This window comes from Thunnus albacares, chromosome 17 (genome assembly GCF_914725855.1).
Source record: "Thunnus albacares chromosome 17, fThuAlb1.1, whole genome shotgun sequence".
In the NCBI taxonomy this organism is placed as follows: domain Eukaryota; kingdom Metazoa; phylum Chordata; class Actinopteri; order Scombriformes; family Scombridae; genus Thunnus; species Thunnus albacares.
In genome coordinates this window covers 27695682-27722478 of record NC_058122.1, presented here as the reverse complement: position 1 = coordinate 27722478, position 26797 = coordinate 27695682, and the positions used below count along the sequence as shown (strand labels likewise).

General features: G+C 37.3%; 1 protein-coding gene across 1 annotated transcript; it reads right to left on the bottom strand.

The window, feature by feature from the left end:
- Positions 1 to 1127: 1127 nt before the first annotated feature.
- fus (FUS RNA binding protein) lies at positions 1128 to 26437 on the bottom strand. Its single transcript, XM_044331077.1, has 15 exons — positions 26193 to 26437; positions 23823 to 23847; positions 22134 to 22318; positions 21858 to 22038; positions 20994 to 21214; positions 20209 to 20416; positions 13212 to 13246; positions 8033 to 8074; positions 6946 to 7055; positions 4957 to 5086; positions 4513 to 4611; positions 3875 to 4025; positions 3208 to 3305; positions 2086 to 2218; positions 1128 to 1281 (listed from the first exon to the last, which is right to left on the bottom strand). The coding sequence occupies exons 1-15, from the start codon at positions 26203 to 26205 to the stop codon at positions 1242 to 1244; spliced, it is 1671 nt and encodes a 556-aa protein (XP_044187012.1). The 5' UTR covers positions 26206 to 26437; the 3' UTR covers positions 1128 to 1241.
- Between the last annotated feature and the right edge of the window lie 360 nt (positions 26438 to 26797).

Here is a 26797-nt window from a genome sequence, read left to right as displayed (position 1 = left end):
ATCTTTTGATTATTTTCTTCATTAATTGAATAGTGGTTTGGTCCATAAAATGTCAGAAAATGGTTAAAAATGCACTTTTTCCCAAAGCCCAAGATGACGTCCAAAAATGTCTTGTTTTGTCCACAACCCAAAGATATTCAGTTTACTGTCATAGAGGACTAAAGAAACTAGAAAATATCCATATTTAAGAAGCTGGAATTAAAGAATTTGGACTTTTTTTCCTTAAAAAAATGACTCAAAATGATTAATTGATTATCAAAATAGTTAATGAAAGTTAAAGGTTTTACAAATATCTTCTTGATTGTAAGATTTTACTTTAAATATTCTTTAAACCACCTGTTTTATTGAACTTTGGCCATCATTACTATCAGTAATGATAACAGTTTACTTACTAACTTAATTTCTGAGGATGTGGCCTCACTGGTAGCTACACATTTACAAAGAAGTCTAAGAGTGGTTTTTGAATTTCCAGATTGCCAAACCTCAGAGTGGCAAACACAGATAAAAGCACTTAAAATGTCACTCATAATCATCTGTTACACTGTAAAACAGTTTGCTCTACACTAAGTACAGCAGGTCAGAGTTGAAACATGAATTAGCTCTGACGTTTACAGCTTGGGTGGAAATTTTAATTTTTTTCTTTCACTTCTGAACTAGAATGACAGCTCATTCCTCTGCCAGAGCAACATTAAACTCCACATTCATTTAAATAATAGACATGGTCTGCAACAAAATACGCAAAACACAAAGATATTACAGGATACAACAGACATTCATGAGATAATAATGAATGTTGAGCCATCTCATACTTTTAAAAAGTTACTGAATCCAAACAAAAAACGACATGAAGAGCTGAACCTTCCATAAAATTTCACTTAAATCTGGTGGTTAGATAATATAATAATATAGTAAGATTGACAGATAGATAGACAATAATTAAGTTAAACTAGACTTGTTTGAAAGGTTTCGGGCATAAAGTTTCTTAGAATTTGGTCGTGAGACTGTTTTTATAAATGAGGCCCCACTGAGCAGAATAAAGAGTGTTTATAGATGTTAATAAAGTGAGTCACATTAAAAAGAGCAAACATAAAGAACAATGATAGTCACATTTTTCTACACAGTGAATCAAGAGGATCAAAGTGAGAGCTAACAGAGTTATGTAAAAGGTGAAAGGTGGGGCTGGGCCCAGTGTGGACAGAGGTACACATACTGCTCTTTGCACTGAGGTGGGAGGAGGTGGTTTAGTAGGGACGACCTCGCCGCTCCTGTCTGCGGTCACCCCTGGAAATAACAATACACTGATTACCTCATGAACGACCAATGAACTTCAGCTATAGGATGAACAGGTGTGTGTGTGTTTGTACAGGAAGGGTTTTACACAAATTATTTACTGACGTATTGAGCCGACATTATGTTACATAATGGAAAAATACTTAAATACAAGAAGAAAAAGAAGAAAGGCCTGAATTAAAGAAATATTACACTTATTATCAGACAAAACCAACCCTGTGAAAACATTTTGGTCATTAAAGACACAGATTTTTGTTTGAATCAGTTTACATCTTATCTTGATGTTCTGCAAGTGATGGGTGGATGACAGCGAAGCTCTGAGGCTTGTTTCAGTCATGGGAAGCGCACAGTTTCAGTACAGTATGTGTCAGAGTTTGTGTCAAATGAAGAAAACCATGTGACTGATGACGTCACAAAGCTTCAAACATCACTCACTCATTCAGATCATGAATTCTGACTGCGAGAGAACCAAAACCCTCAGACCTTCAGCAGGTAAATCTTACAGAGAACACCTGTCCTATATATGTAAATGTAAACATAGCTCAACATCAACATTAACTTCTCACTTGTGTTTTTTTGAGTATATGTGTGAACAGTGTGCAGGATGTTTTGGTTCTTTCACTAGTTTTACACAGAATCTGAGTCTGATCTGTGATTGTGTATTTATGTGTCACTGACACTGATATGTATCTGTCATCTGTAATCTTTACACTCCCAGTCGATATGTGAACCCTTGATGTATAAAAACCTGGACACCAACATGTTTTCACCAGAGAGTGTTTGAGAGTATCTGACCTTCCATCCATTTTGCCAGAGCCGTATCCTCCCCGGTCACCACCTCGGCCGCCTCTGAAGCCCCCACGGTCGCCGCCTCGGCCCCTGAAGCCGCCTCGTTCAAACCCCCCTCGGCGCTCGCCTCCATAGCCACCTGACAGCAGAGCGAGAGTGAGAGAGTGACGATTAGGTGACAATTTGTAAACCTCTGACAGAAACCGTCACCTTTGCAATATGTGACCCTGAGATGAGAACAAGAATGTGCTGCAGGGTGACGGTGTGAGGTTAACAACAGATGACTCACACTGATGACAATATTTCTCAGGTGTATTAATACAGGTTATGAGTTGCTATTATTGGCTGTGAGTAAGAAAGCCAAAGTCAAATTACTTCTGTTAAAAGTAGATTATCTTTGGCACTGAATTATTACTCATCAAATTATTTATTAATATCAAATCTTGATTGGTTGGTTCACCTTCACATGTAGTTTCTGTCTATGCAGATTGTTTGGTTTTTATTTGTCCAGTTTATGAGATATTCCAGTTTGAGATCTCTCCCTCCAACCCGACTCTTTCTTTCTTCTCTGGTAACAGTGGTAACACTTTCTATGATGCCCATGTCTATGATGCATTATAAACATATTGAATGCATTATAATCTGCTGTATATTGTGCTATTCACTGTATGAGAATTATAATACACTATGATCCTTGCTAAAAAGAAATGTCAGCAAGTGACAAATACAATTATGAAGTATTATGATACTTGACCTTATAAGTCATGATAAAATGCTTTATAATGTGTTATGATTATTGTTATAAAGTATTATGAATATATATGATATATATGCTTATAACTATAATTATACAGTGCTATAAGCAGATTATAACAGTATGTTTACAATGTATTAGAGACATGGGCGTCATAGACAGTGTTACCACAATGTCCATGTTACTCTGGATAATCCACAAAAAGTGTAATAAACGGTTTTCGTAGGGACTATTTCTCCAGCAGAAAGTAGTTCCAATGAAAACGTTTCACAGTGAGATGCAGTACATTCACCTCCATTGTATAGAGGTGGAAGGAGAAATGTCAACACCAGGTGAAACAAATATATAATGTATAAAACCTTAATGAGTCTAACCTCTTTCCATTGGGGACATCCCACCAGCGTCCTCAGGTTTAGGAGCCTTGCACTGGTTACACTCGTTACGCCAGGAGAAGTTCAGGTTTCCACAGTTTCTGGAGGGAAAATGTGCAGAAAGAACAGTCATCTGTGTATAACCGCAAAATATAAACTTTTCTTCTCTCATACATTTGCATCTATACGTTAAAGTTAAAGTGTTCCATTACAACAAAGCAACTTCTTATTAGCAAGAAGTTATGTTATGAATTTGAATGCAAACAACACAATACAGTGTGTGGGAATTTATGAACACTCCTTTTTGTTTTTGGACACAGATTTAAATATAGACTGATATAAAAATAACCCCTCTCAATCAGTGTGTAGCGGTGGGGCTGTGACAATAACTTCTTCTTCTTCAACAGTAAATTGAAGACATCCTTGCGGGCTCTGAGAAATTGTGAGCAACATTTTTTCAGTATTTTTTAGCATTTAACTGACTAAATGATAAGATGAGAAAATAATCAGCAGATTAATCCACAATTAAAATAATCGTAAGTTGCAACCCTAAATAATGTAAAATTTTATTGAGATATTTAGAAAATGTTGCAGTATTAACATGTAGGAAACACAGAGTTGTACAAAATGTTCATATCGAGTTCCTTCTAGAAGTGATAATTGGACTCACGGGTTCGAACACTTCCAGTCTCCGGCTCTCTGCTGTCCTCCTCCTCCTCCTCCTCCTCCTCCACCACTGCCTCCTCCTCCACCACCTCCTCCGTTGCCTCCTGGGAAACCTCCACCTCGACCTCCTCCAAATCCACCACGACCCATCGGCCCTACGCAGAGCAACAAACAAACAAACCAGTCAGATCTTGTGTCAGTGTACAAAGTGTGAGTGATGATGCTTACCAGGGATTTATTAAAGGTATGTGTCCTTGTGGGTGTTACGTTAAATTAGAGCTCTTCTAACAGTTTTCTTCATATATTATACTTTCAGCTATAGAATAAATTTTCAGTAGCCAAGTTTCCATCCAAATGTAGTGCAAATATTATTACCAAATTTTCAGAAAACCAGCAGAAGAAAATGCAAATAAATACATGATAGTGGATGGAAACGCACTTATTGTGACTATGAGAGTGTCTTGTAACCACAAATAGGATGGTATTGCAAATGTAGAAATACTAATAAGAGAGATTAATTACAGACTGAGCTCAGCTACAAAATGGACCTTGTGTAAATTTGACTGAACTTCTGAAAACATCTCATGTTGACATTACAAAAATGCCAACCATCAGAAACTAAGTTTAAAAAATTGGGCTCACCTCCTCGTCCTCGACCTCCCCTCATGCCCCCTCGGCCTCCAAAGTCAGCTCTCCGAGTGGCAAAGGACACCTTGATGGGATTTCCATTGAAGTCCTTCCCTGTTGAGGACAGACAGACAACAAGTGTCATAAGACGGTGAGAAACAAACAAGCCTTAAGTCACAAAATGGTTGGAAATGAGGACAAGTGTTGAAACTAGTTTCCAAGGTGGAAAAAAGAATCATAACATCTTAACTTGTCATAACTTGTCAAATCACTTCTGTAGCATAATAATTTATTTTTACCAAATAACCATTTTAAACAAAATATCACTGAAAACACTGCCTCTATGTCCTTCTCCTTTGTTGAAAATATGTTACCCTACATGACTTTTTTTTTTAGAGGTCATGGAGTTTCTGTTATATTTGTTGAGCCCTGATGACTTGATGAGGATAAAACACTCACCATCAAACCAGTCGATGGCAGCTTTAGCTGAGGGAGGATCATCGAAGGAAACCGTGGCCTCCCCCTTCAGCTTCCCCGTCTCTCTGTCTGTGTACAGGTTGATCATCGGCAGGCCTGTCTTCTTGTTGACCTACAGGAAGAGACAGGGACAATGCAGTGATTGGATGATGTTACGTGATAGGACAATTCAGAAATACACAAATAAATGATCCAGTTATGCTAACAAATATGGGCAGATGTGTGTGTCAGTAGGTAGTGTATTTGACTGTTGAAACTCTGAATTTGTATTTAAAAAGCTAAAATTTGAATATATCATAGAATATAAAACTAAACAAAAAATGGTAGAACGACTATCTGGACAGATCTGCAGATGATCAGAATGATATGTGGGAAAGATTACCAACGCGCAAGATCCTGGTGAGAGATTCTGTTGGAGGACCATAAAACATAACTGGGATGCCCTTAAAAAAGAGAATAAATCTCAAGGGGCTTAGCCTGATAAATTAAATTTATATCTCTCTAATAGGATATTCTGTGACCCTAAAATTAAAATTATATGGCAGGGTTCTCAGGGACAAAATGAATGCTGGAGGCAGTGTGTAAAAACATTATGTTTATTGGGCTTGACCTTAAATCTTTTGTTATATCGGCAAGAGATTGCAGCAGAAATGAAAGCTGCAAGCAGCCTTGAACGGGCCCTCGTGCCTCCGCGCACGTCAGGCCGCGGTGCAATGGAAGGGCTTCTGTGACGGGCATGTAGATGTCATCATACCTGGGCTGTTTTCAGACAGTGCAAGAAGGAGATAAACATCACTTCCTTTGTCCACTGTTTTGCCTGCTGCTGGGGCTGCTTTACTGAAATTTCATATCGGGTGCTATTCAGCCAGTTTGCATCACTGATGGAATATTGTCATGTAGATGTGTTCAGGCCTGGACTCTTATCAAACATGTAAAGTTTGGTGCAGACTGGAGCATTTACAATAAAGTTATAACAACTTCCTCTGTCATGGTGAAACATCAGATCTCAACGGTATGAGGATGAGAATTTTCTGCAGGGTGAGACATGTCTGTCTCGCTCACACCTGTGGCATCAAAATCATGCAAGTTTTGGGTCCATTCACTTGAATTTCAATTAGTAAATTGAAAACTCTCGATGAGTTTGTATGTAAAACAAATTAATTTCCTAATTGTCATTGAGTTTATTTTTAGAAAAGTAAAGACTTTTAACCCACATGACCTGGTCAAAGTTTGATTGACATGTGTACTGTCAGGTGTGTAGAGACAATAAGTAACTGCAGCTGGACACAGAAAAATACTCGTATATTTGAATGGAGAGTGTGAGCGAACCGCCAGGTGCCCGGGAACTAATAAAGGAAAAACTGCAGTACAGAGCTACAAATTTTAGTTTTGATTTTATTTTTCTGCAGCACTTTATCACTAAACTGTCACTCTCACTCCATTTTTTCCCTTCCCCTCATAGGTCATCCCCACTACTGAATTATACATGTAAGACCTATAATTATTGTAAAATAAATGATAATAACACCAAACTTAATATAAAGTTTGTATATAATGTACTATATGTATATAGACCTTTCTGCTGTATCCTACAAAAATGAGCTGCATTCAACCCCCCCCCTCCTATTCTCTCTCTCTGCCTCTCAGTTGGAGAGGAGAATTTCAAAGTACTCTTCTTGTGTACCAGTTTCCCTTTCCCTCTTGTATCTAGTCTGTAAAATGTTGTAGTGTTTAGTACTTGTAGCTGCAGTATTAGTAATAAATATATATGTAACTTGTGAACTTGTTGGTGTTTTCTTGTGTTTGCATCTCAGTCACTTAACCTTAAAAGACCTATACCCTCACAAAATCATAATTAAGATTAATAACCATCATAATTCTAATTGACCTCTCTTGTGTGGCCAACAAGGAGTACTATTTCCCAAGGAGTACTATTTAGCCGTGACTGAACATGCAGTGATGGTGAGGTACCTTAATAATCCCAATCTGCTTAAAAAAGTCAGCCACTGATTCAACAGTGTAGTCGTCTCCCAGGCCTTGCACGAAGATGGTGTTATTATCAGAGTTATCCTGGTCTTGCACTGTTAGAGGATGATATGAAGAGATGCTAAGAAACAAGCAAGAGGCTACCTGGACAATGTGCATATCGACATGTTAGTCCGTCACCTATCCCTCTGTGGATTTCTGACCCATAAAGACTAAACTGCATTAAAACTAAGCAATGTATAATTTCATACTTAACTTATTAAAGTTGCATTCATTGATTTTTTTGGCCACTTGGAGGCCAAAAAATCTAAACAATGCACTAAAAGAAGGTAAAGGTTTGTTGCTCAAATTGACATCTTTTCACATTACACACTGTCATTTTACATATTGATCATATAAAAATATTGATGAGTGCAGTTTAAATGAACAAGACTAACAGACTTCTTTTGCCGTGTTCATTACACCTCAGGGAAACGCTACAGAAGTGTTGGATGGAACAAACAAACATACTGATGATTTAGCTGTTTTTAAAGCCTTAGGGCCAGGATATGCTAGAAAAGAACTAGTTTGTGTTGCTAGACCACGTCTGAAGGCAAAAGTGTTTATACTGTAGCTGTTTCAAAAGATCACACTCAAAGGCAAGTGAAACGCCTGCTGTCATTGAGAGGGATGAGACAAGATAATCATTTACATATGGTGCACATTGAGACAGACAGTCTCTCCTAGAAGACACTGATGGTGTTGCCAGAGTTTTAACTTGCCTCTGTAGCTCTTTCTTTACATTCCTGACGTGACTGTTTCAGTCTCCTTTAATGTCTGCAGCATTGAATGCCTTCCAGAAGAGAATGTCTAGAAACAGGCACCACTATATCATAATAATAATAATAATAATAATAATAATAATATCTATATTTGTATAACACTTTTCAAAAACGAGTTACAAAGTGCTTCACATATAGGGTCACTAACCCTATATGAGCTTTTAAAGTAATCATTAAAATCTGAAAACAATTCTAAAACGAATCGGTCAGGTTTTGTTGCTGGCAGGACAAAAATAAAACACAATACTTACTGAAGCCGGGTCCTCCATGTCCGTATCCCGGGTCTCTTGGTCCTTAAAGAGGGCAAAATAATGTCAGTTGTGTAAAAAAAAAAAAAACAAATAATGAACCACAAACATTAATCTTACACACTGTAACTTCCTTTCATTCACTCCTAGTTCTCTCCAAAAGTTTCCACAATCTAATCTTTCAATCAATCTAAGGTATTTACCATGACAGTTGGTTTGCGCCAAAACACACATTTTACCATCACATTTTCCATGACATACACACCTCACAGCACTTGTACACAGAGGACAATAAATACCTGATGTTATCTTAAAGTCCCAAGATCAAGTGTACAAAACAAGATTGCCCAAATGATTGAGAAACTGATTTTCATTGGATTTTGTGCATTGGAATAATCACCATAATTCTCACAACCAATTTCATTGTTTCTGGTTGTTTTTTTTTATGGTTGTTTTTTTTTTGATCCAACAAGTAAACAGAGCCAGAGCTATGACACTTCATGCAGAGCCACACAGGTCTGCTCTTGAATTTGTTGTATTAAACGCACCACAATTCGATGCATTTGCATTGGCGTATTTCTTGATGCTGCATGACAGTAAATCATTCCTGTTCACAGAAACTGAAACAACTCTTGGAATCCAACAGATTGCAACACAATCCCTTTTTTCAGTATGTCCACCATCAACTGTCATGGTGATGCATGTTTCCATTCATTCCTTTGTCTACTTTAGTCATCACACAGCTTAACAATGGCTTCATGGAAATTTCCCCAACATCATGGGAATAAGAACCCAATGTTTGTTATTCTGAGAACATGACAGATTTCCAAGAGTTTTGTTATTTATCACAACCAAGTGATAAATAATGAGCACACTTCATGTTCATACACGCTCATAACAACAAGTTTCACCTTTTTGAAGATGGACTGAGTGCTGAGTCACTGGCAGCTTGATTAACCAGAACTTCAGGAACTGGATTGAGTGTTCCTCCTTTATAACAAACTTTGCATTGTCATCAGAAGCTGCAGCCAAACATCTTGCAGCACCATATATGAACCACCGCAATAACAAATCTGGCAAGAAGTGACTGTGAATCCAGGGGAAACCTTTTTTCACAAACCGATGATTCTTCTTTACTTTGAAGAATATCCCTCAGTGAAGTGACCACACAGCATGTCATCATGACTAATATGTACAGCTAACTTGGCACAAGTGAAACTCTAGATTTCATCTTGTTTGAGTGTCCTAGGATTTCAAGTTTTGGTTTCACTTAGGACTGAGTGATTGCTAAATTAATTTCATTTACAATAACCATACTTTACATTAAATATATGGATGCATTTGAATTTGTTTGTATGGACAGTGAAGGACCATTATCGATAGGTTTTATAAAGTTATCGTACATATCTATGGATTTTTTATGACAATGGCATCTTTTTTCCATAATTTGAAACAATGCTTGACGCTGCAATGACAGTCTTACAAAAATTAGAACTGTTGCTGTGATGTGTTTTTATTCTTGAAAAACACATCACAGCAGGTAATTTTATTTCATCTCTCTTATCTGTCTCTTCTCTCTCTCCTTTTTTATAATTGTAAATATCAATAATATACTCTAATTGGGACTTGAGCTCAAAGAAGCTAAATTTCAATGCCTTCAATGTTGCCACCCACTGAGTTGCTGTACATGTGACAATAAAAGTACTTGAAACTTAAATCATTTTACTAGAGAAACTCCTCACTCTGTTGGTGTGGAGTGGTGTGGGAACTACATAAACACTGTTTACTCATGATTGTGCAGTGGTGTCAGTGGAGTTTCTTCCCTCACAAACAATAGTAAACCAGCTTTTTCCAGCTTGATACTTTAGCCAAAATCAAGCCGTTTCTCTCTTTCAAAGATCTGGAGAAAGTAATCCACACACTTATATCCTCCTGCTTGGACTACTGCTACTCTCTCTGTATACTGGGATTAGTCAGTTGTCCCTGTCCCGACTGCAGCTGGTCCTGAACGTTGAAGCCAGGCTCCTGACAGGTACCTGGAAGAGGGACCAAATCCTGGCCTCTTTCCACTGGCTGCCTGTACAGTTCAGAGGTGATTTTAAGGTTCTTCTGTTTGTTTATAAAGCCTTAAATGTCCTAAATTGCAGACCTTCTAACTCCTTATTCTACCTCCAGGTCCCCCAGGTCGGCTGACTTTGGGCTCCTGGCTGATTTAAACTTAAGCTCAGGGATAACCATGCTTTTGAGGTTGCAGCCTCTAGAATGTGGAACAGCATTCCCCCCCTATCAGATCTGCCCCCTCCATTGACTCTTTAAAGACTAGGCTCAAAACTTACTTTTATTCACTGGTGTTTGAATTCTCCTGATGTGGCTGATTTTTGGGTTGTGCCTAATCCCCATGCGTTGTCTATTTGTGCCAACGAGCTCTGTGCTTTGTTGTTCATGTCAGTGTTTCTTGTATTTGTGATTTTAGCTTCCTGCTCTGGCTTGTACAACACTTAGATCATCATGGATTGTTTTTAAATGTGCTTTATAAATAAATTTGACTTGACATGACAAACAATTTGTTGGCTGAGTAGACCTGCTTGCAGAGAGCACACAAACCCAACAAAAGCAAAGTTAAATTTTGGCTTGCCATCAAGTTACTCACAAAATGAATGTTAATTATCCACAACTGGTATTACTTGCCGCCAGTGAAGGTTTGACATTTTAACCCATCAAAAGCAACAATAAGTGCCAGATAAAAATGAAAATCTACTAGCTGAATGTTTCATACACTGACAGAGTACAAGAGATTCCATAACAGATTTGTTAGCATCACTGAATCTGTGTATTTCAGCAATTCTGGTGTTAGAAGTAGTTAGTAAGTTGCACTGGTGAGTTCAAATTATTTTTCACATTCACACAATCTAATCTTCACTTGTATGTGAAGTGAAATTCAGCACTGTAGAGCTAAGCTGTCATAGAGGAGAGCAGTGCTGCAACAATAGCAGCCTGAGGAGAACAAAACACAGGAAAGTTACTTATTTCAGCTGATACTGATTCATTCAAATATGTTTGGATCAGCCTGATACAATCCTTAAGATCGTCACTGATTCGTTCATCTTCTGGTTTTTGTGACAAATAAATAAATAAATTTGAAAAATTATAGCAACCTCAAGCTAAATAATATAAATATTAATGTCAGTATCTCTATGCCCCCACCACAGACCTGAGATCACACCTTCAGTCACAAACATAAACCTTCCTTCAGTAAAAAGTAAACCTCTAACACACCGTCAGACTAATTAAACCAAACATTCGTTTATCAACCTTTGGACTTTTGGTTTACATACACAATAAAGTAATTACTAATTAATGTGATTAAGTTTTAATACCACCTGGTCTATTGTTCCAAATGGACTAACCAGTTGTCGAGAAACAAAGACTTTCCATTTACAGTACAGGAAGCACCGTATCAAGTTACTGGCACTTGATATCATATCTGGGTTAATCGAGCAAACCAGTTTTCAACTGTCATCTCTTGGAAACTTCCCTCAACAAGTTTGACAGCCACGCTGGTATGAGGTAATTTCTTTCACCTGATGAACATAAATATGATTTCATCCATTCATATGTAACACCCTCTAAAACAATGTGAGCACTGAGCATTTTCTCGGTTTATAGTTTTAATGTCAGTATTGCTTTTCTTATTACATTTATTTTGTTGATTTTGACAGACTACCCCGTTAACCACTGCTGGTTTCATGACTCATATAGAGACATAAGAAGACCAAATGAAAGCACTGAGGACCCATCCATCAGATTAAAACATCAAAGATGCAAAATAACAAAGGCTATGATGTTTGCATGCAGCTCCCTCTGCTGGACTTTTTCCATCACTTTGAGAGTTCTTACCTGTAAGGCCATGCCATAGCAAACATTATGCACCATTACTCTACCTTTGGGCAGTGGTGGAAGAAGTACTCATATCCTTTACTTAATTAAAAGTTCCAATACAGCAATGTAAAAATACTCCATTACAAGTAAAAGTCCTGCATGAAAAATCCTACTACAGTAAAAGTACATAAGTATTATGAGCTTGATGTAGTTAAAGTATTGCAGTAAAAGTACATAAGTATTATGAGCTTGATGTAGTTAAAGTATTGCAGTAAAAGTAGTGGTTTGGTCCCTCTGACTGATATATTATTATATATGACATCATTAGATTATTAATAGTGAAGCATCAGTGTTAGAGCAGCATGTTACTGTTGTAGCTGCTGGAGGTGGAGCTAGTTTACACTACTTTATATACAGTTAGCTAGTTTAGTCCAGTGGTTCCCAACCTAGGGGTCGGGCCCCTCCAAAGGGTCAGCAGATAAATCTGAGGGGTGGTGAGATGATTAATGGGAGAGGAAAGAAGAAAAAACAAAGTTCTGATACACAAATCTGTTTTCAGTTTTTGGACTTTTTCTCTAATCTTTGATTTTTGCTGAAATATTGGATCATTTGAACATTTATTGAAATGAAAGCATGTGAGAAGTTTAGAGGGAAAAATCACTATTTGGTGGAGCTGTTAACAACTCATAGACATGTGAAATGTGACCCCGACTACACACTGCTTTTTGTAAGACGTCAAAAGCCAAAAAGGTTGGAAACCACTGGTTTCATCTTCAACAATGTGTTGTATTTTAAAAGCTTGTTATATTATCCATTGTGTCAAATCTTCATCTGAAAAGAAACTAAAGCTGTCAAATAAATGTAGTGGAGTGGAAGTATAAAGTAGCATCACATGGAAATACTGAAGTAGAGTACAAGTACCTCAAAACTATACTTAAGTACAGTGCTTGAGTAAATGTACTTAGTTACTTTCCACCACTGCCTTTGGGGAGCATTTTGAGGTGTTAAAATAACAACAATAAGTTCGACCTCCTCTGTCATATTCATGTTTTTCCAACAGTTGGAAACTTCAATATGCTCCACATAATCACATGTTTCTCTGTATGTGTTTACATTCCTCTGTAATAATCAGGAATATCAGTCTAATAGTGAAACTAATTTTTTTCCTTCTACTTAGGTGACTTCAAATTACCACAACTTTTTGCCCACTTCATGCTTTAAGTACTCTGATCGCCCCCTCCTTTTAGCTTTGACTCTTCATACTCAACAAACCTTTTTTGCTCAAGTGTTTTTTGTCACTTACCACCAAACTTATTGAATCCTCCACGATCGCCCATTCTGATGAAGAGGAGGAGAAAAACGACACACATTGAAGGCTTGGCGCTGACAGCGATTTCTCTCAACAGGTAGTGGGTAACCTTCACTCTCACTGTCTCTCTATAAAACCCACCCCTCTTCATTTGGCTCTTGTCCTACTGAACCCCTTCTCAATCTCTTGAATAAACCTTGAGGACAAGAGGCCAGTTTAAAGACCTTGTCTTTATGGAAAATATGTTCACACGCAGATGAAAATTGGCCATTTAGTAACCAAAAATGTTATCAAGTCTTTCTGTGACTTTTACATACCCATGTTATTTCATCATATATCTTGGTTTTGTGTCAATTAACCAACCCAAACATTACATCCTTTGATCCCAGGGCAGGTGTTGGATATTTTTAGGTCTCAGGCAACCTTTACTCTTAACAAACCCAAAAAGGTGTTCTTTGAGGCTTTTTTAATGTCCTCCCAAATTATTGTTTCATTATTCTTCCCTCCAACTACAACAACACTATTAACTGTCTGTGGACTGCCTTCCCCCAGTTATGCAATTTCCCAAATGGTGGCTTAAGAGCAGAAAGCCAGCCTGGAGAGAGGATAAGAGCCTAGGAGAAGATTCAAAGATTGATTAAAGCAGAGTATGACACAGTAAGGGCTGGTTGGGAAGGTGGTGGTAACAGGTGACAAAGCAGGTGATGGTAATGTCTTGTGGCATGTTAGTGTGTGGACCACGGTTTACTTGCCGGGGAAACAATTTTTGGCTAATTCTTCCAAACACAAAGACACTTAATGGGAGGGAAAAAACAATATATTGACATCAAACGTAAAGGCTGAGTCTAATGATATTCTATATTTTTCTTATTGTCAATCAACCCCATGACCCCAAAAAACCCCAAACTAAAGCTGCAACTAACGATTATTTTCATTATCAATCAGTCTGTAATTATTGCTTTAATTAATCATTTGCACCATAAAATGTCAGAAAACTGCTCATCACAGTTTCCAAAAGCCCAAAGTCTTCAAATGTCTTGTTTTGTCTGAGCAACAGTCCAAAACCCAAATTTATTATGTTTGCAATGATATAAAACTGAGAAAATATTTATAATTGAGAAGATGGAATCAGTAAATGTTTGGCATTTTTGCTAGAGAGAATGATTGATTATTATTATCAAAAAATGATTAATTTTCTTACAACTGACTAATGAGCCCCTTTCACACATGCAGTCTATCCCTGAAATGTTCAGGAACATTTCCTGCATGGGGTCATGTGTGAACAGGAGCAGGGATCGATATTCAAGGAAATCTGTACTGCCAATATCCCACCTCAAGACCTAGTAATATTTCTGGGAAAATGTCGGTACAGCTGTGTTGTGAATGAAAGTAGTAATATTGCAGGGAAGGGAACGTAAAGGGTTACGTCTGTAGACTTGACATGTGGGTAACATACTGCGAGTTGAGCGGTGCTTAGTTTTGGCTCGTCTATTTTCAACATGGCAGCCATGTCACAAATTTTCTCATATTACAGCTAGACAGTACACCAAAATATGTTTGACACATTTGAGGCGAGAAATAGACAATGCAGTGAGAGAATCTTGATTCATATTTGATCAGGACTGCCTAGTTTGAAAGTTCGATCTGAGTTTTGTGAGTTTTGCCCTCTTCTTCTGTTGAGTTTTATGATGGTTGGCATCTGCAAGTGTTGCATTACTGCTGTCTGCTGGACTGTCCCTTGCCCCATTTATTTCGGCATAACCATGGCATGTGTGAAAAGATGCAAGATGGAAATGTCCCTGAATGTAGTTGCATGTTTGAATAGTGAAAATCACTAGCAGTTCCTGAAAGGTTATTCCAGTAATTTACCAGGAACTACGTGTGAAAGAGGCTATAGTTTCAGCTCTATCCCAAACCAACAATGAACTGATCTACTAACAAGTATTGTGTGCATATCCAAAGCCTGATATACAGACTGGTGACAAATTAAAGGAAAAACCAACCTAAAGTGATTGATTCTACAAGTCTCTGAACTCTATTGGAGGGACAAACATCATTCTTCCAAAAGATATTCCCTCATTTGGTGTTTTGATGATGGTGGTGGAGAGCGCTGTCTAACACATCAGTCCAAAATCTCCCATAAGTGTTCAGTTGGGTTGAGATCTGGTGACTGTGAAGGTCATAGCATATGATTCACATCATTTAATACTCATCAAACCATTCAGTGACCCCTTGTGTCCTGTGAATTGGGGCATTGTCATCCTAGGAGAGACCACTCCCATTAGGATAGAAATGTTTCATCCCAGGATAAAGGTGATCACTCAGAACAACTTTGTATTGATTTGCAGTGACCCTTCCCTCTAAGGGGCCAAGTGGACCCAAACCATGCCAGCAAAATACTCCCCAAAGCATAACAGAGCCACCAGATCCCCTCACTGTAGGGGTCAAGCATTCAGATCTGGACCAGTTTTTCCTTTAATTTGTCACTCAGTAAATGCACTATATCCTCCTGTCCTTTTGATTAAAACTACAGTGAACAGCTGTTTTAGGAAAATGAATGAACATTTTTTAAGAATTAAATTATACTATTTGTGAGCTATTTTTAAAGACTCAGTAGGAACCAATGGGCAAAGGAGCTAAGAGCCACATACAGAGTAGGAAAGCCTTATAAATTTTCTATATTTTTCTTATTGTCAACAATCTCATGTGCAGAGCCAAACTGTAGGTTGTGATCTTGTGATATGTAACACAACAAGCTAACGAAGCTGTAAACAGAACAGCGTTCCCGCACATGCTCAGTGGCGTCTGCCTTACACAGAACTACTCTCCAGAGACTGAAAACATGATGCTGTTATTAGTCTTTGGAGCCGTTTCTAAACAAACTAACGTGACCAAACTCTTCATGATGAAGGAACACGTCACCCAGTGCAGCAGTGTGACTCACTGACGTGTTTTTAACAGTTTTTAGTCAACAACAGAGGTTTACAGCACAGAGGAATAAGATATATCAGGCTTTGATACACACACAATATTTGTTAGTAGATCAGTTCATTGTTGGTTTGGATCCAAACATGAGATTTGTTAACAATAAGAAAAATATAGAAAATCTCCAGACATATCCTTTAAGTGATGGACTAATGTATTGTTGACTTTGGCCTTTTTATGGGATCAGTTGACAATAGCAGAAATATAGAATATTAACAGCCTGATCTTTTAAAAGTGTTTAAAGGTTTACTGGCCAAGCTATCTGAATTTCTTTCACAGATCTCAGTACGAAGGCTTAAAATCTAAAATTACAAAACGTTTGTTGTGCTGTTGAATGTCTGTTTCAAATTTGTCTTTTTTTACCTCTGTCTTTAGTTTACTCATCAACACTTAGTTAGTTCCAAATATTGTTCTGCCCTTCATATACATACACTTCATAATACCAGAGGTGTGATAAGATGCAAGCACAAGCGGCTTTTTACTTACACTAAAATGTTTCTCCATTCTCAAAGTTACAACTCTAACCTTTAACCAAGAATACCCAGAAAACAAATAATTGTACCACTACATGAAGAAAACGCTTTTGTTAAACAACACAGGAAGAAATTCAAGTGATATGCAAGACATTAGTGCTCTGTGCTTCATACTGTGAAGATGAGATTGAGGTTTAAAGACTGTAATGGTAGGGAAGGAGATTCAAATCCATGATGAGGGAACAGACAATGAAATGGCAAACTAGTTTGTCTATAAGTCCATCACCAACATTATGAGATTACAAATAATAATGATGATGATGATAATAATAATAATAATAATAATAATAATAATAATAATAATAATAATAATAATAAATGAAATATTGTGCAACCTCTGTGATAAAAACAAAAACAACTTACCATACCAAAGTCTGTTTTTATGATTCCACCTCAGGTCAAGCAAATCCATATGATTTATGCTCTTATTGTAAAGTCTTTGTTCTGTGTCTGTATTGTCCTGTACAATTTATTGGGTTTAAACAGGTTTGCCCCAACCCAAAAAATATTTATCTGTATTTTTTGTATTTATGCATTTCCTTCTCAAGTTTGGACAGAAATGCAATTTGAAGTACAGACCATTTAAACCTGCATTAAATTATTTTTTGTCCGCTTAGGAGTTGTGAACATTAAAATGATGTGCTGAACTTCACAGTTGCTCATTTCCACATCCAGCAGTTATGGAGCAACATTATCATTCATGTGGAGTCATGTTTCTGTCCACCGGGTGAATGTAAGTCCAGTATTCACTCTCTTTTAGCTTCTGTTTCTGCTCTCTACCAACTCCTGAGGGAAATATCTGGCTCTTTAGCTGCTAAATGCTCCACTATGTTCACCAGCTAGTCTACAGCTAACTGTGTCTGTTTGCTGTTTGGTGCTGAGCAGGTAGTGTACAGCGGCTTTTTACAGCTTTTTCTCTGAAAACAGCTGCCTGCTGCGGCTGAAAACGACATTATGAGAGTGAACCAAGACAGTGAAGTTGAAGCCAGACAGCTAAACAATGAATTGAAACTCACTATGAAGCTCCGTAAAGCCGAGAGGAGCTGCAGAGTCACTGATAATTCTCTGTAGGTTCATCACTACAAGCCACGACCAACACATTATACACTGACAGATCAGACAGTGTTTGACAGTGTTACTATGATTTTTATATTGATTATACCCAGTTTTAAGTATGCCAAAATGGTGCATTAATCATTTTGAGCTCGTAGCCACACTGTGTTGTAATCAAGTCTCAGGTTTTGCATTTCTGAGCTTCACACAAACAGCCACCATAAATTCATTCTCAACCTGTGAGAGACGCTTCTTGTTTAGTTTTCCTTTTCTGTGTAACAGAGCTTTCTCTCTGTAAAAAAAACAACACAAATTTTAAAATAAATAAAATTTGCAGTTTCGTGGATGTTTATAACCTGGTTCTCCATGCAATGCTGAGTTCTGACTTTGTAATGTCAAAATCTGACCATACGCAGGAGTTGAATTATTTTTCCTTCTTTCAGTTACATATTAAGAACTTAAAATTACATTTGTAAAAGTAATTTTCTTTTTTACTTTGAGTGCCCAACTCTTTTTTTTTCATATCACTGGCAGTCGGGAGGCTGCACAGTCTGCTGAACAGAAGCTTTTTGTGTTTATAGAAATGGAAAGTGGCAACAGAACCACTGACAGGAGAAAGACTTGCTTTAGTAACACACAGCACCATGTTCTGTCTCTAAATCACCACTGAAAACCACCATTACATGGTTAAATGTTGCAGTTCAGTTTAAGCAGGGTTTGTTAGTTGCCTCTTTTTGTTAAACCTTTACAATGAGACAGATATTTGATATTAAAAGCTTTGTGTTCATGTTGTTGAAGTTTAAAAATCTTACTTACAGACAACCGTATCTGTTTATGGGTTGCACTTTGGCTTTACCTTCATTTCCTCCAACGTTTTCTCTGCTGTGAAGAGAATCACTGAAACCACGGTCTTCCATTTTTTTTCAGTTGCCTGTCAAATGATTGTAATTTGAAAGATTTCATACAGAAACCCATGTATACACCTGCCCTCTTACTTCTGACAGTAATAGTCATACTGTGGACTTTGAGGATATGTTTTCTGACCAGCGTTCAGCCATAAAGAGCTTATCTTAATGAGCCCAAAGAAGCTCCGAACCCATTTCCACTATGATGTCAAACATTTTTGAAATATACCAAGTTTACAAGACAACTGGTGACTTGAAACACTACCTTGGTGTTGTTCTTGGGCAACTACGTTTTAGGCATATAAACAAGGTCCTTTAGTAAGCTCTGGGAATTTTTTGGGAGTCGAAGGTCAATTAAGCTTTTTTTTTTCCTTTCTTTCTTTTAATTAAGTTGTCCAAGATATTTTTCTTGATTTTAATGTATTAAATTAATGATTCTGAACAAACTGTAGTTAAAAAATAACCTAAATACATTCCACTCATTTGAAGAGTGGAACAATTAATTGTTTACCGAGCATCGATTTGATTATTTTGTATATGATTTTGCACACAGCATTGAATATTGAGATAAAAAGATAAAAAAGAATATATTATTTTTAATATTGTGATAGTGATTTCATGCATACCGCCCAGCCCCAACATCCAGGCAGAGACAGTTTGTCTGTGTTTACTACAATACAAAAAGATAAAATTGATCCGTCTCACATTCCTCTTCTTAGTACATGCACAGTGATGACCTCGTCAGTTCAGAGAATTCACACAATACACAAGTTTGTTATTTATCACTAAAATGTTCTTCTGTTTGAGAAAGTGATTAATAGAGTAATAAAAATGCCTGATGTCTTAGTGGTCATGACACACATGACACCTTTTTTGTAGAGGACAGAAATGTGTCATGATCTATGTATTTATGTTATTTATTTTACTGAGATACTTCTTGGTATCAGATCAGAACCAAATTTTGGGTGGTGTTATAAAACGCAGATATACTTTTAATATGTATATATGAGGTGGGACCCAAAAATTCCCGGAAGCCATCAATAGCACAGGTGTAGGGTTGGGAATTGGTACTGAAAGGGAGAAAATTCACCACCGTGGAAGAAATTCAGGAGGGGTCGTAGGAGGCCTTGGACACAGTGACAAAAGACAACTAAAGGAAATGTTTCCAGGGATGGAAGGAGCGCTGGGACAAGTGTATCACATCTGAAGGAGAGAACTTTGAAGGGGATTAGAAAGGTTCATAATCATTTTTTTTAACAATTCCAGAAATTTTTGGGTCTCCCCTCTTATGTGTCCACCTAATAAAGGTGCATGTATGGAGTCAACATGCGGCTCTGAAAACAGACAGAAACCTGATGAATTGTTTTGTGGGAATTTAAGACTCCCTGGGATTAATTTCCCTTAAAAGCGAGTGGGAGGGGAAATAACAACAACTCACCACGGACAACACCTGGAACAGTACCTTCTCTATTATCTCTTTTCACAGTTCCACATGGGTGAGTTCTAAACACTTACCCCATTCCTCCTCTTCCTCTTGGTCCACCTCGGCCTCCTCGGTCAAAACCGCGTTCATATCCACCGCCACCACGGCCTCCAAATCCACCCCCACGGCCCCTGCCACCGCGGCCATCCTGCCCTCCGTAACCTCCGTCTGGACCGCCGTACCCTCCTCCTCCTCCTCCTCCTCCTCCTCCACTCATCGGTGGGCTGTCGTCTCCGTATCCTGAACGAAATGAGTTGAGACAATCAAACCTCAACAGAATTACCTGCTCTGGAGTGCTACACACACTTTAAATGACACCACGATATTTAAAAACACAAATTATGTAACACTGTTAGTCATTCTGTTTAATTTGTTTTTATCCAAACATTGTGTTTGTTGAGGTGAATGGAATGAAATGGAGAACAAAATTAATTTGTGGTGGTCAAAATATTGAAAAATGACATGTGACAAAACTCAATAGCAACTTGTTTTCCAACAATGTTCTAGCCAATAATCAACACACCTCACTGATATCCATTTTCTTTGGGCTGCAACTAGCGATTATTTTCATTATCAATTAATCTGAGATTTATTTTCTTGATTGTTTTGTCTATTAAATGTCAGAAAATAGTTAAAATGCATGTTGTAATTTCCCAGAGTCAGTGGTTACATCTTTAAATGTCTTGTTTCGTCCAATCAACATTCAGTTTATTCAGAGACTAAAACCAAATTCCTCCATGATCAAAGTAGTTTTAATTTTCTTTTCAATTAATTCATCAACTTATCAATAAAAATTTCATATAAACCCATCCCTCACCTCCACCTTGACCATACTGGCTCTGCTGACTGTAGCTCTGTGGAGGGGGGGAGTTGTAGCTCGGAGGCTGGTTGTAGTGACCCCCTCCGTGTTGGGATGGTTGTTGACTCCCACTGCCTCCATATCCACCAGACTGACCTCCACTGCTCCCATAGCCACCTCCGCCCTGTCCACCGCCTGGTGGCTGGTTGTAGCCAGGGGCCTGAGAGTTTCCTTCATAGCTTTGGGAGGTGGGGAGAAGAGATGCAGTGAAAAATTAGAAAGCACTCAGAAAGCGCATATCTTAAACTAGATTTCAACAGCAACTTTCACACTTCTCTGTACCGCTTTTAGGGACAACAACTGGAAAAGGTGCTCCAATCAACACAAGTAGAGCAGCAACGATTAGTCTATTAATCGACAAAATGAATCAGCAATTATCATTACGTTGTAGGACTAGTGGACTCTGAGGAATTGTGAAAGCCAGATTTTCACAATTCAACATTTTATAGACAAATCAGTTAATCAAAAAAAAAAAAATCTTCAAAAAATGTTTTTTTGAAAAAAACTTTATTTTCAGTTACAGTTAGGTTTGTAAAAACGTATAGACTGCTGTGCTGTCTTCCTCTTTTTCTCTGTGTACAATATCACAGAAAAAAGGCAAAAGATTTATCTGAAAATGAATGCTTCAAATCCTCAAATGATAATTCACATCCACGTTTTGAATTAACTAGAAACTGGGCTCTAAATAAACTCATCCTGAAAGATGAGTGTAGTCACAGAAGGTTATTCCTCATACGTCATCATTCACATCCTCCAAGAAACACAACTTCTGTCCAAAAGGGGCTGAAGTCAGTAGAGAACCAGCGACTGGTGGAGTCTTACCCTGCAGAGGATGAAGAAGGAGGCTGCTGCTGGCTGTAACCAGAGAAAGATGACTGCTGGTTATAGCTCGTGTTGGAGGGCTGGTTGCTGCTGCTGCCACTGTAGCCTCCAGAGCTGTAGGACTGACTGGAATGATTATACCCACCTCCACCCTGGTTAGAGGGTGGAGAACCGTATCCTCCTGGGAAACAAGGGAGGAGACAGGACATGGGATTAAATATATAGACACCACAGTCTGTGATTTAAAAGGACAGTTGAGTCTGAGCATTCTTCTACCTGACTGAGGTTGTCCATAGCTGCCATATCCTCCCTGGTTGTAGGAGCCGGGGCTGCTGTCAGAGCTCTGGTTGTACCCTCCGTAACCCTGCTGGCTGTAACTCTGGCCAGAGGACTGACCATAGCCCTGGTTAGCACCACCACCACCTCCACCTCTACCTCCACCTCCACCATAGGACCCATAACTGCAAGAAGTAAAAAAAAAAAATTTTAAAAAAGGCTTGTACACCAACAATAAACAGATCTGATTCTGATGAATCTTACATAGATGTTACTTTTAGTTTTTGCGGTTTTGGAACTTTTTGTTGGTTTTTATTTTCTTCTTGTTTCTATTTTGAAAAATTTGTTGACTTTTTCAGAGTTATTTCACTCATATTCTGACTTCTATGTTTGACTTGTTTAGCTTTCTCTTGTTTTATTGATCAATGTGATGTTAAATTGTTGTTTTATTGTTGTTCATGTTGTTTGGACTCCAGCAAGACTAGTGTAGGGTAAAGTCCCTGCATGTTTCGAAGGCAGACAGTACAGATTTTTATTCCACTGCCTTAAAGCCAAGAAATGTACCACTAACATAATCTCATCATCCATGACAACACAATCATGTTTAGTACCATTCTGCTTTGATTAAAAGCACCAGGGAGCTAGCAAGTATTCATACAAAGCCTTCAGCAACTGCTTATACCCTGGTGCTTACATAATTTGTAACTTCAATTGGTAATTCAGAACTAAGCTGTTGTACCGTTGATTTGTCTCACTGCTTCTCAGGTAACAGTCATCTCATCTGTTTACCAGGTCTCTCATACCAAACTACCCAATAGATAACTCTGCATCATGCATTTGAATCATTCACTAGCCATAGCCTTGTGTTCCAGTTTCCCTTTCCCTCTTGTGTCTTGTTTGTTAAATGTTGTAGTGTTTAATACTTGTAGGTGTAGTATTAGTAATAAATGTGTATGTAATTAAAGTGAACTTGTTGGTGTTTTCTTGTGCTTGCATCTCAGTCACTTAAAAGACCTAAAAAGACCTTATACCCTTGAAAAATCATAGTTAAAATTAATTAATAAATAATTCTAATTGACCTCTCTTGTGTGGCCAACAAGGAGGACTACTTCCCTATTATTATACCTGCTCTAATATGAGTTATGTCGCTGGATAAATAATTTTATGTTGGAGTTGTGCTCAATAATAATTCATAATTCCCCATAAAATCATAAAGCTATTTGAGTGCACAAATTCCTACACTAGCAACCACTTTGTGGAAGCTAATGAGGATCCAAATATAGATTAAAGAATACAGAATAATAAAAAGTTATTATCTTTCAATAATGTTCCATAAAGATCACAATATAAGAATTAAATTATCACATTGTTAAAACAATTATTTCCATGGTTTCTCATACTTTCACACAGTTTTTAGGGTCATTCTCATGAACCCAGAAATGAGAGAGTTACAAAGTTCTCATGTTGATTTGCTTATGATATACATTTATATTCTAGGTACTTTCAAGAGAATGGAGGCTGAAAGTATGATATATTCAAAAACTAAACCAATATGAACAAGTGAGTCTTAGAAATCTCCTGTGACCCTATCCGCAAATCAAGTGACCCCCACACAGAGTCCCGATCTTCATTTTAAGGTTTAGCTATGATTTATGTTAACAGTTAATGATCGAGTATTACTTTACTTACCCCTGGGAAGACGGTTGGGAATAGTCTGTGGAATAAATAAAATACAGTGTTAATATTAAAATCTTGATTTTTAAAAGCATGTATCAAACAGGACTGGTTCAAATCCAATCAAATGATCGGTATCAAATATTGATATTCTTGATCTGACTGAGTAGCAACCTCTGCTTTACGCCACAATAGCTTTAAAGTCCTGAGCCACATTATTAAACTAACATATATATAATATTGCTGGAATACTGCATGAAACATGCTTAGAAAAGTGTCCCACTTTACATGAACACCTTCAGCAAAAGTGGGACATTGCAAAAAAAATATAGTTTCCAGAAAAATAAAGAAAACACTGTGTTTTCTTATTTTGAACTGAGATCAAATATTGACTCTGCTGTAGCTGGAGATTAATATTTAAATAAATCTATGATGTTTTTTTTTAAGGTCAAATTCATTTACCAGTCTGTTTTACTCCCCAAAATGTCCAAAATAATGATGTCACAGCAACAGCAATGATTGGTCATGAACAGGTAGTGTTGTACTTGTTAATGAACAATCATTGCTGTTGCTGGTTCTTAAAATATTACAGAAATATATCTGATGAAACTCCCAAGGTGAAATTAATCACCTTTTTTTTAAAAGATTTTCTTTTTAACTTTTTTATTATTCTTATAATTATTTAATTTTCAACTTATTTTGAATATTTATTTGTCTCTTATTGTATTGATTTATTTTTTTTTTCATCCCTTATTTTTTATATTTATATACTACTTTCTGTTGTTATCAGCTGTCCTGTATTTTTTTCCTTCTTCTTTATTGACATAAAAAAGTTATAATTTCCTCTTCTACAAAATAAAGACTTTTGAACAAAAAACATGTATTCATAGTTTTTACAGCCTTTAGATTAGAGCAAAATTAAATTGAATCAATGTACTGTTTGACCTCCTTTGTGAATACCAAGAAGTTAGGCTGTTTACCTGTAAATTTGCTTTATGGTTTTGAAATTTATCCAATAAAATTAAAAGGTTTGTAGGTTAAAACCGAGTGGAAGAGCATACCTTCCTCAAATGCATTTAAGCTTTATGTGAGACAAAGTCAAGGACCTCTGTGACTCTAAAGGACCATCACAGATATAAAAGACATACAGACCTTGATATTGCAATGTAACCTATTTTCTTTTCATTTGCATTTTAAATCATGTTTAGTGTTTTACTTTACCTATGATGTCTGTTGTCATTTAGTCTGTTTATTCTGTTTTTGTCAATAATAATAATAATAATAATATATATATATATATATATATATATATATATATATATATATATATATATATATATATATATATAAATATATAGCTGGTAATTCAATTTAGAGTTATCTTCTAGTATTGAAGTGCAATGCTTAAATGTCCCACTTTTGCTGAAATTACCCAAAGTGACTAATCGATTGGTCAAGTCCATTTTATTTGTATAACTAGCACTTTTTATTCACAATGGCAGTTCAAGGTGGTTAATGTAAACATCAACATGAAAGTAATTGATTAACATGATCAAATTGTTTTAAAGCAAAATTTAAAAATAAAGAAATACAACTGTTAAAAATGAACATCAAGCACACACACACACACACACACACACACACAATAATAATAATAATAACAATAATAGTAATAATAATAATCATAATAATAACAATAATAATAATAATAATAAATTATTTCTTAATCGAGAAAATAATCGGCACATTAATCGATTATGACAATAATCGTTAGTTGCAGCCCCAAGATAGATCTGGGTTACACTAAAATCGTCTCCATCATCCAAAATAAACCGCAGTCTGAGCGCTGAGAGGCGGGGCCGCCGTCAGAACAAGCCCGCAGTCTGAGCGCTCAGAGGCGGGGCCGCCGTCAGAACAAGCCCGCAGTCTGAGCGCTGAGAGGCGGGGCCGCCGTCAGAACAAGCCCGCAGTCTGAACGCTGAGAGGCGGGGCCGGCGTCAGAAACTGGGACAGTAGCACAAGCTAGCAGTTAACAAACAGAGAGGGGCACGGATGTGTTGACTTACATGGGAATTAGCCCTTTGAGCTAAATGCTAACCGTTAACCAAACACAGCCGGCTTGGTTTATAATAACAACACATATCGCTGCTAGCTAACCAGAAGCATTTCTTTCAACCCGGCATGCGATGCTATGACATGCTATGATTTAAACTGCAGTCTTTAAGGCGGTAATTTAAACAGATATAGGTTAATTAGCAGCTAGCTGAGACCTAACGTCCTCTCAACGGCAGTTACTAACGTTAACTAGTCACGTCACTGGCCACCGGCTACATCCTCGGTGAGGATATTTTCTGATAGCGAGAGATTGTTGTCTGTTTTTCTTACCGTTTGACGCCATTTCGACGACAGATAAAACCTTAAATAAAACCTATAAATCAGTCTGTTGTTAACGGACAGACTGAATCGAGGAGGAGGATCAATATGAAGATGGATACCGGCGTCCCGTCACGGTCCTCCGCTGCAGCTCCGCCACGCACCGCAGGAGGGCGCGCTGAGGCTTCTGCATGGATTAAATTACTGGATTAAAGGGCAGGTTATCATGAGCGTCTTAAACCAACAGTCAGGAGCCCAAATGAACAGTGAAACGTGTTTTTCTGGCTGTAATCATTCCTCTTGTTCATACTGACCATTAGAAGATCCCTTCATAATGGGAGACAAAATCCACAGTCCTCCTTCTGTGCAAAAATGTATTTAAAAATTTATATCAAACTAATATGAAGCTTCAGCGTCCAAATGAGTCAAATCAAGTAGATATCTTTTAACATTACAGTCTTTTTAGTGCCAAAATTATATAATATAAATAAAACGAGACAAAGAAACATAATGTAAGCATTATCAAGTATTCTGCTGAGTAAGGAGAACTATTATGACATATAGTCCCTTTTATCTATTAGTTTCACAACCAGCTTTCATTTACCTTAATATTTATT

Coding starts and splice junctions, on each gene's coding strand:
- fus (XM_044331077.1), bottom strand. Junction 21,215..21,857: donor CCTTCTTCATCCTCTGCAGG/GTAAGACTCCAC, acceptor CACCTCCCAAAG/CTATGAAGGAAACTCTCAGG. Junction 5,087..6,945: donor AGCAGATTGGGATTATTAAG/GTACCTCACCAT, acceptor CTCTTCCTGTAG/GTCAACAAGAAGACAGGCCT.